The following is a 10,408-nucleotide window of genomic DNA, read 5'->3' as shown; positions in this document are numbered from 1 at the left end:
CTATATTCAGGCCAAGAGCATTCCTGAAGAAGCTAAAACCAATGAATAAGTTGGTCATTCTGGAGGTGGTCACTGGAAGTGAGAAATCAGGGCTTGCATGGATATCCAACATCTGCTTACAATAGAAAATGATGAGATGGATAGCTTAGTTATTGCTAGAGTGCTCTCAAAGGACATGGTAATAGCTGCACTCCAAGACAAGAAGTGTAAAGCAATGTCAGAAAATATAACAAGAGATGAGATGCATAAGGTGACCAAGACATTCACAGCCAACAATGCTCAAGGCATATGTGATAAAGCTTGGATTGCCTCAAGAGCAGATAATACCATCTACAAGTAATTAAACAAAGGATTTAAGAGAGTTATGAAGAAGAAAAAGGATTTTGCCTCTTCCAAAACCATATCATTTAGGAGAAGCACGAAAATTACTGAATGGTAAAGTTCTGGAGCTCCTTGGTGAGCCTATGCATCTATGCCATACACATAAATGTAAGTTAGAGAAGTATGTAAGGTGTAAAGTGCAATGGTCAAGTTCTACAACATGACAGTTCGACAATGTGGTGGTATATTAAAGTTTGTATTAAAACTCGACGAATGTGATATTGTCAAAGGATAAAAATTAGAGAGGGTAGGCTACACCCTAATGAATAGAGCCTTGAGTTCGGATATCACAAAAGTTAGAGAGGGTAATCTTGACCCTAATAATAAGTAGAGCCTAGAGTAGTCTGCACATCACAAAAGAGCATTCAGATTATTTCAGTGTTCAATCAGAAAATGACATATGGTGGCTTGCTACTTTTGAAGTTCCAAAAGAAGAACATGAAATATATAACTTGACAAGTATACCAAATGTGGTTGAATATCAGACAAGGGGAGAAGTCTTAAAAAAATCAATTTAGTGAATACAATGTACAATGGCATCTCACAGGAGATTTGAAAACTTTAAAGTGCATGTTTGGTGTGTTATGTGGATCCAAGGAAGAATTTCCATGCCTATATTACATAAAATCTAGAAAAAAGTCAAAGGATGGAAAGAAAAATTGGATTGCAAAGACAGGAAAGGAAGGTGCCCTAACTCGTTTACCAACTTATAATACGCAAGGAAAAAACGGCCTACTTGGATCCAAAGTGGGATCCTATTCAAAAGATACCTTGATAATTCTTTTGCAAAAGATAACAATTACAATAGATGTTGCACTAAATTTCACGAACACTGTTAAAAACTTTTACAAATCAATGGTAGAAGCTTGGGTTCATAATAGTATCACCCACTACATGGTAAGAGTTTTTCCAAATTTGTATAAAACTATATCTAAAAGTGCCTTTATTTTTTCTAAGTTTTAAAGTACTTATGATATGGACTTTACTTTGCAGCACATTTTGAAGGCTCAGGGACCTTACTTTGCCAAAGAGGGCAGCTTAGCCCATATGGTCTGCTCAACGCATGGAATAATCTCATTGGCAAGCTCGATGTGGTTTTCAAAAGGAAACATCACATGGAGGTGGAATACATGTTTATTGGGACACAGAAGGTTGGGTGGGTTTGAGGAGATGTGGTTTGATGCAATACAAATGATTGTATTCTTGTCTCCGATAACTAGTCTGGATCGAGTTCGCATCATAGGGTTTTATTGTAATAAAACGGTCTATAGTGCTTCTCAAAGGTTCGAAACTTATTTCAAACACGTCTATTCTGCTAAACTTATTCTGCTCTAGTTCTTCCTTCAGGCTTGAAATTGATTTTAGACACGGTTATTTTTCTCAAGCTATTAAAAAAAACTATGTTTTTCTGTTGGTAGATTTTGTATTTTTTTGTATGAAATGATTTTTATAAAGTTTTTATGATGATTTTTGTAAAGCAGCTTGGTGCAAGGTTTAATTAAAAAAGGCATGGAGCTTGGCAGCCCGTTTGTGTGGTGATAGATCCAAGATCACCAAAAGGATGCACTATCCCTTTTGGTGGTAAATCCTCTCATGTGGGTGAGGAGGAAGAACAAGAATTGCCATGGGCTAGTATGTGAATTCTCATTCTCTCAATGTAGTGTCTACTTGGAATGTCTACTTGGAAAGTCATGGGTTGTCTTCAATGTTAACTTTCTCATACAATGGTGTACCTTGCTATGTGCAACATTGACGCCATCCTTGACTACACTTACACGAATGACGTGGTTGAGGAGATTTAAGATTATGGAGTTTCCATGTACCTAGAAAGCATCTTAGCCATTTAAACTTCTCTATCAATCAATAGAGCTTTGAATATGTGATTCTTGTATAGCTTTTTTAATGTTGATTTTGGAGCATGGAGCTTCTATATGCTGGTAAGGGATCATGAAGACTACTATATGCTCCTTTAGTGGTATCCTCTCCTTTAATATTGTGTATTACTAATCTATGAAGAAGAGGACATTGCTGAAATGGGCAAATGAAAGACACCTTGCTCAATGGCCATATGATAATAGCAGTTTTATTTGAGTTCTCTCTCTCTCTCTCTCTCACTCACACACGCACACGCACACGCATTCACCACATGCCTGCGTACATGCCAACACAAACACACATGCACACACACAAAACCGTTGGACAAATGCTAGAAAACTACTTCAGTAGAGTTTGCAGATAACTGGTCTACAAGTAATCCAAGTCATCACTTACAAGCAATGAAACCTGTGGAGGATCACATTTGAATCTGGACTCAACTAGTAGTCGTTGTGGAAAGCATGTGAACTTTATCATGACCATGCCATTAATGGTATGGCTGAAAAGATCAAGCATGGGGATGTTGATATCTTATAAGCAAATGCCTACCAGTGTGAAATTTGCTGAGGGGTATCTAGGGGTAGCATCTATGTCATTATTTTCATTTTTAAACCGTATTCTCATTCCAAGAGAGGAAGTCATGAAACATTTCTTTGAAACAAGACTTAAGCAAGTTTCTCCTTCTCCACTTCTCCCACTCCAGAACCCTCACACCTAAACCCTGATTTTACACCAACCCTCAATCCTAAATTATAAACCCCTAAATCCTAAAGGGCAAGTGTTTGATTAATTATCAAGTATAAGTGCAAATTGGGACCATCTCAGCAGTAAACTTTATAAAGGACAATTTGGGCAAAGTAAGTATTGTTTTTAATTCATGTGTGAAGAAAGATAAACTTGCTAGGAAAACAGCACACCCAATACCCATAGGGGTTCTAATTGTATACTGAGTTAAAAATCTAGCATCTTGAGTAAGCCAGAGATAAATCCCACATCACATCTTAACAAAAACCGGTTTCATGGCCCCGCGCAGAGGCACTGCATGCCAAGCAGCCAGCTCAAAACATGATATGTTATTGCATGTAAGTGAAATTCCAGTTGTATCAAGGGTACCGACTTAAAGCTGAAAAAGTAGTTCAAGTATGAATACCCTGACCACAGTCATGACTATTGAGAAACTGCTGCCCTAAAGCCTCATGTTTCTCAAAAAAGGCATTCAGCCTGCTGCAACAGTCTGCAAATCATTGCCCTCAGCAAAACTTTTCGTGAAGATTTGGTGGAAATTCAGAAACTTCTCGAAAATCTGCCTCTTTTCTGCAGCTTTTATGGATGGCATAGCATTTCTCTCACCTTCAATCTTACGGAGTTCTTTGCTCTTACGGGCCTTCCTGAGGACTTTTATCATCAAATCATACACTTGCCCTGAAGGTGCAATGGCGTCTCTCTTCATTTGCCAAAACACTTGCTCGGCCTTGTCTAGCCTCCCGGTTTGATAGAATCCACTAATAAATGCCTCATAAATTTTTTCATTTGGCTCAAACCCGCATGCACGCATCCTCTTGTAGAATGCTTTGGCATACTTCATGTGACCAGCTTTTGCAAAGCCACAAACCACAAAAGAATAGATAATGGCATCCGGAAGGAAGCCTGCTTTCTGCATTTTGGCAAAAACGGTGGCCGCCCGCCAACACCGACCACACTTGTGAAGGGCATGTACTAAGTTCTGGTAGCTCACTCTATCTGGTCGTAGTCCTGCCTTTTCCAGTAGGTCAAACACATCAAGGGCCACAACCGCCTCACGTTTCAACCCACAAAATTTAAGAATATTGTTGTATGTGTGCAAAGAAAGATCCAAATGCTTGCTCTGGGCTTCCACCAAGAGTTGCTTCACATACACAAAGTTTGCATCGGTCAGAAGCAATGCAATCATTCTATTGTAGGTAAATTTGTCATGACTAAAGCCTTGTTGCCCTTCGACCCAGATGAAAAACTTCCAACCCACCTCCGCCCTTCTGATACGTTTCATGATCTCTGCTACCAAGTGACCATCCCATTTCACATTAGCATGTTCAAGGGCTGCGGCTGTCGCGGGCCTCCACGGAGTCAGACACCGGATCAAACCAACATAGTTCCACACAGAGGTAGGATTTGTCAAAGACCTCTCAGTGTCCTCATTTTCATCTGCATCAGCATCTTCTGTCATCAACTCCACACCCCCATCACGACCGCACCCACCCCTTCCCAATTTGGCCTGATATTCAAAAATAATCCCTTTCCGGTCCTCATAGGAGGATTCTGGCCAGAGTTCAAGCATCACTCTATCTGCATCTTCAACCCTTTGCTGGTCCAGCAAGTACAGAAAAAAACTTCTGAAAGAATCTTGGTGAGGTCTGTTACCAACTTCCTTGAACTGTCGCACTAGGTTCACAACAGCATCCATGTTACCAACCTTCGCATAACCTCCCATCAAGGCAGTATAAGTTATCGCATTCGGCTTCACCTTGACACTTAGTAAATCCTTGAATATCACCAAGGCTGCATCCACTTTGCCAGCCTCCGCAAGGTGATAGATAAGAATAGATAACGTCTTCACATTGGGAAAGAATCTTTCCCACAAGAACAGCAGGTAAAGGTCTCCAGCTTCATCATACATTTTCATAGTGGCAAACACATCTATCATGGTAGTGTATGACACCAAGTTTGGCATGACTCCAAACTTCTCCATGCGCCTCCAGGTGCGTAACGCCCCATCAAAGCACCCCATTCTCTTATAAGACGAGAGTTGTACAGTGAATGTGCCCACCGTTACCATGCCATTGGATTCACAATCATTGGCTACTGCTTCCATCTCCTCTAACTGTCCAGCTTTTCCCAATCGGTTCATCACGGCCGCATACACATAGCTGTCTGGCTCGTTGCCGTCCATGGCCTTCCACCATTTGAAGAACTCTAAAGCTGTGTCAAGATCAACACAAATCTTGATAACCTCAGAGACTACGAAAACAGTAAGATTTGCATTCAACTCCTTCAAGGCATCTGGAGTGTCTTCATCCCATGGTTTTTCATTCAGCAAATCCACCAATTTTCTGGTATCCTCTGTTCTTTTGAGAAAAATGGCTAATGAATGTCTCGACCGCTGTCTAGGTGTGGATATTCCTGGGTTTGGATCTGAAGACGGCTGGGAGCAGAAAAAACTCAGATGATTGAGGGCTTCAAAGGAGAAGGGCAAACATTCTGTGGGCGGCTTCACCTTAATGTTGGATAATGCAGGTAAAACACGTCTGAAAAAGGGGAGCAGACGAGGTCTACATATGAAACGCTGCATCGAAACCCAAGACTAAGCAAATTTGCATTAAATACTAGGCTAAACCCTAGGTCAGGTCTGGTAATATTCTATTCATTTAACTTAGACTAGGGCTTAAGTTATATTAAACCCTAGGCTAAACCCTAGATAAGCTCTGGGCAAGAGTTTCATTTAAATTTCACTAGCTGACAGTTTCCGGTAACCTCTGCAGAAGTCAGCATTAAACTCTGACTAAACTAAACAATGCAGGTGTTGAAGTCTGCATCAAAAAAGTAAACCCTAAAAACTTATTAGGGTTGCAGAAAAAACCCTTGATTGAAAGCAAAGCGGAGCCAATATTTGTACGGCAAAGAGGCTGATCTGTCCCACAACAGGGACAAGGGAAAAAAAAAGGCACGAAAGAGTTCAGCTCACTCAGGACACTTGAAATTGATGATGATGATGATGATGATGATGAACCTCCAGCAGAAGTTCGCCCAACTCAACCCATCATGCAAAAATGCATGCCATCGCTCTGGCGCCAGCACCTCAGAATTCAAAACCTCGGTGGTGTTAGTTTATCACGTTAGGGCAAGGATGCACAACGTCCAAAATGATTTTTTATTTTCTTTAGTTTGGAGAATTAGAAATTACAACTCTGACAAGTTTGAAGTTCAAGTGTTCACTAAAAACCAACAAAAATAAGTTTCAAATTTAAAAATAACAATTCACAAAAACCTACAAATTCTAAGGGATTTTAGTTATAATTTTGCTAAAAACCTTTAAAATTTAGGAAAAAACTTACAATAATTTGAGATTGAAGGTTTTTTGAATTGCTGGGAAAAATATTTTTTGCGAACATTGGTTTGAACCTACGACCTCATCCATGGACTTCAAACACCCTAACAATAGGGCTAAGGTGATAGTCCAAAAGGAGATCAAAGTGGCACGGTCCAACCCTTACTAGTAAAGCCCCATAGATCATCTCTCAAGTTTATTCATCAACATCCAACATTTCAACACGGTCGTGCGATTTCTCCGCCCAAAGTGAGTGAAACAAACCAATGAGACTCGCACTAGCTAGTCCCCTCACATGCCTCCATCTATAGAGCCTTGCTCTTTTTCTTACAAACCCCTTGCAAGTTTTTTAAGAATAGATTAAAACCCTAGAAGTGACTTTAGAAAATCAAGTTGTATAAAACTCTCCCAAGGATATCCTATTTTCAGAGAGAAAGTCCTGATCAACCCTTAAATCAAGGAGATTAAGAGTACCTTAATCGAGTTTAGGGTAAGTAATGTCTTGAGTGTCCTAATAGACACTAAATTAAATAATTTTTTATGGTGAATAAGGACCATGATCAAAGTCAAGAACAAGTAAAGTATTGATGTGCTTAATTCAAAGAAGTCAAATCCTTTAGATTTGTGAAGATGATATCAAGAGAAATGAACTTGTTGAGAAATCAAGACTAAAATATTTTCTAGGGACCTTCAAGGAAGAAAAATTCTTAATAGCAAACAAAAGATCCTTAGAGATTTTCAATATAAAGTTAAGCCCCAAATAAGAGACGTAGGCCAATGACATTAGAATGACCATCTTTGTACATAAAGGACCTTAAGCAATGTTGATTGGATTGTCTTATGGAATTGAGACTTAATCAAAAATGGAAGAATCTTCATAAGAGCTGAGGATATGTTGTGGCTAGAGGAATTTAGTTTACTCAAAGTTTCGACTAGAGTTTTTTGATTGGAGAGTTGTGATGTCTCATTGAACTTGCAATGGTTTACATTGCTTTAAATGTGAATATGATGGATGTATTTTGATTGAAATTTTGCTTATTTATTTGCAATTATGTATTCATGTGATGCATATGTGTTTGTTTATGAAAGCCAGCGATGGTTTACACTGTTTTAAATGGTGTATGGTGTATTTTGATTAAAAATTTGCTTATTTGTTTGGAATGATGTATTCAGTGATGCATATTTATTTGTTTGGAATGTTGTAACCACACAGGTTTATGGATTGCTAAGTGGGTATTATATGTGGTGTATCTCGATTGAATGTGGCTGTGCTCCTGGCATGATTGGTGTGAGGACAAGAAGTGGCTCCAGAGTGAAACAGGTAGGGTAATGTGTGACGAGCTAAGTATGGGTACTAGTACTAGACATACCTGACTCCTAACACCGGTACATACCTAGAAAGTTTATGCTCATGGCAGAAGTGACAACCAATAGAAGTGACTCCTAGAATTATTTGGCACTTCTATTGAGGTTGATGTGACACATTGTAGGACTTCTCCAGTCATCACAATGGTCCTCCAAGAGTGTTTGGACTCATTGTGCATATTGTCCTAGTCTAAGGATAACAGTCATGGTGCAAGGAGATTAATGATGATGATGTGACATTAATGCATATGTGATATGCATATTATGGAAAAGAAATGTATGTTATATGTTTTCTTTAGAAAGGACTATTTTTTACAAAGGAGTGAATGTGTGAAGTTGTTTTTAAGTGGTGTGTGTCAGTAAAGTGAAGTTTTTAAGTGGTGTGTATCAATAAAGTGATAATTTTTAACTATGGATGTTTGAGTTCACACTAGCTCTATAGGTATAGTGAGTGAGCGGAAGACTAGACCCATGGGATTAGATGGCACTAGGCTAAGCCTATGGATTTGGCTAAAGTAGAAAAATGATCAACACTAGAAAGTGGACAATCGACGAATGGTTGCAATACTTTCCAAACGAAATAAATTTATGTTATTAGAACGAGAAAAACCTAGGATGAGTAGTTTAGTTGGCAATCATAATAAGGATAAAAGAATTAACTTCATAATCAAGGAGTCAGGACATCTTGTTAAGCCTGAGGGAGCCGCTTGATGTGACCTACTTGAAAGATTTATGAAGGGAAACACCTAGTGAAATCATTCACCTTTCTTGTGTAAGGATTGTTCTAGCCAGATTCAAAGGAGCTGAGTAGTTTAGTTGGCAATCATAATAAGGATAGAAGAATTGACTTCATAATCAAGGAGTCACGACATCTTGTTAAGCCTGGGGGAGCCGCTTGATGTGACCTACTTGAAAGATTTATGAAGGGAAACACCTAGTGGAATCCTTCGCCTTTCTTGTGTAAGAATTGTTCTAGTCAGACTCAGAGGAATTGTAGCCAAGAGTTAGGATATTGGGATATGAGGCCCCGAGTGAGTCGATCTACCCTTAATGTGATTCCGGAATAGCCAAGTTTTAGGATATTATGATATGAGGCCCCAAGTGAGTAGCTCTACCCTTAGTGTGATTCTGTTGCCATAGATAGAGGACCAAGGGTCTGATATTCTGATATTCTGATATTATGATATGAGGCCCCAAGTGAGTCGCTCTACCCTTAGTGTGATTCTATTACCATAAATAGAGGAGCAAGGGTCCCACATTTCTCCTCATTTTTCTTGTGGATTTAATAGAGCATTTCCTAGGTGATAGGTTTGTAGTAGCCTTCAACTTTTAACCATTAAAATAACCTTCCATCTTAGTCCCATCTAGGATCTCTATCTTTATTGCATGTTAAGGAGCAATTTCTATGACATACTAGGGACCTTAGCCTATGTACTTGAGTTTCCGTTTGGTGTTCTTTACATTGTACATGAGTTTCATGTCACCTACCTTCATGAATTTTTCCTTAAGTTGGTCATCAAACCACTTCTTATGCCCTAGTTTAACCCGTAAAGTGGATTGTAATATGTTTGCTCACTTAGTTTTCTTTAAGGAAACTAACCTCTCTCTGTGAGAGGGTTTCCCTTGAGATTATGTCTCATTACAATTCAAATTCTTGGAACCAAGTGTTCTATCAGCGTGACTACGTCAAACCTAAATGTAAGTTGAAAGTTATGCTAAGTGTGGTAGAGGCACATAGTGTAACTTATGCTCCCAATCGCTTCTAAGATGCCTCTATCATTTTGGTAAGAATGGTGCACAATGTCTTATTTATGCTCTCTCTTAGCTTGGAGATTCTCTTGTGCGTAGTAAGGTGTTAAATTTCTATACACTACAAGGAATTCTTTGAGCACGAACTCCACTAATTCATTCAGGAAATACATATCACAATCGCTCACTATTTCTAATGGGCAACAGAAATCAGTAATCACTTTCTCAAAAAGAAATTTGGCAGTAGATCTCACATAAACTTTTTGTGTAGCTTTGGTCTCAGCCCACTTAGTGGGATTCCCTTAGCGACGGTTGGTTGACTAATGGGACCCACAAAGTCTAAGTTTTTAAATGATGTTCAAAAATTATGAGGGTTAGGGATATTTTAGAGTCCGTGAAAGACAGGTTGGCTAAAGCGCAAGAGGCCTACACTCGACAGGCTAATAAAGACCGAAGGGATATGAAGTTTTCGGACGGAGATTGGGCTTATCTTCGGATTATGAAGCAAAGGTTAAAGCAGGTGGGCAAGCGATGCCCAAAGTTGTCTTTCAGGAGCTGCGGACCTTTTCCCATCCAGAAAAAGATTAACGAGGTTTCAATGAAGTTGAAGCTACCTCCAAGTTGGACTATGCACGATGTGTTTCACGGTCAGCTGGTTAAAGCCATATGCAGGTCCGATACCTTCAGAAGTTAAAGATAAGGCGGAATCAGATATTATTGATGAAGCGGAAGTTATGGTTCCAGAACAGATCCTTTTGCACCGTTTCAAGCATGGCTCCGACCGAAGGCAAAGACAATTCCTCCGAGTTGGACTATGCACGATGTGTTTCACGTCAGCTGGTTAAAGCCATATGCAGGTCCGATCCCTTCAGAAGTTAAAGATGAGGCGGAACTAGATATTATTGATGAAGTGGAAGTTATGTTTCCAGAACATATCCTTTTGCACCGTTTCAAGCA

The 10,408-nt window shown here is 39.4% G+C and overlaps 1 protein-coding gene across 2 annotated transcripts; it reads right to left on the bottom strand.

The window, feature by feature from the left end:
* Positions 1-3,311: 3,311 nt before the first annotated feature.
* Positions 3,312-6,202, bottom strand: LOC147631714 (pentatricopeptide repeat-containing protein At5g66631-like). 2 transcript variants are annotated; one of them, XM_086808225.1, is made up of 2 exons: positions 5,975-6,115; positions 3,312-5,575 (listed from the first exon to the last, which is right to left on the bottom strand). In XM_086808225.1, the coding sequence occupies exon 2, from the start codon at positions 5,180-5,182 to the stop codon at positions 3,473-3,475; it is 1,710 nt and encodes a 569-aa protein (XP_086664351.1). In that variant the 5' UTR covers positions 5,183-5,575; positions 5,975-6,115; the 3' UTR covers positions 3,312-3,472. The 2 variants fall into 2 exon arrangements, with proteins under 2 accessions (XP_086664351.1, XP_086664350.1); XM_086808224.1 differs by having other exon boundaries at positions 3,312-6,202.
* Between the last annotated feature and the right edge of the window lie 4,206 nt (positions 6,203-10,408).

Source organism: Cibotium barometz, chromosome 14 (genome assembly GCF_041138505.1).
Source record: "Cibotium barometz isolate CiBa-2024 chromosome 14, ASM4113850v1, whole genome shotgun sequence".
Classification (NCBI taxonomy): Eukaryota; Viridiplantae; Streptophyta; class Polypodiopsida; order Cyatheales; family Cibotiaceae; genus Cibotium; species Cibotium barometz.
This window is presented reverse-complemented; position numbering and strand designations above follow the sequence as displayed.

Excerpts from the sequence above, each read along its gene's own strand:
- LOC147631714 (XM_086808224.1), bottom strand. The coding sequence starts at position 5,581 with ATGCAGCGTTTCATATGTAGACCTCGTCTGCTCCCCTTTTTCAGACGT.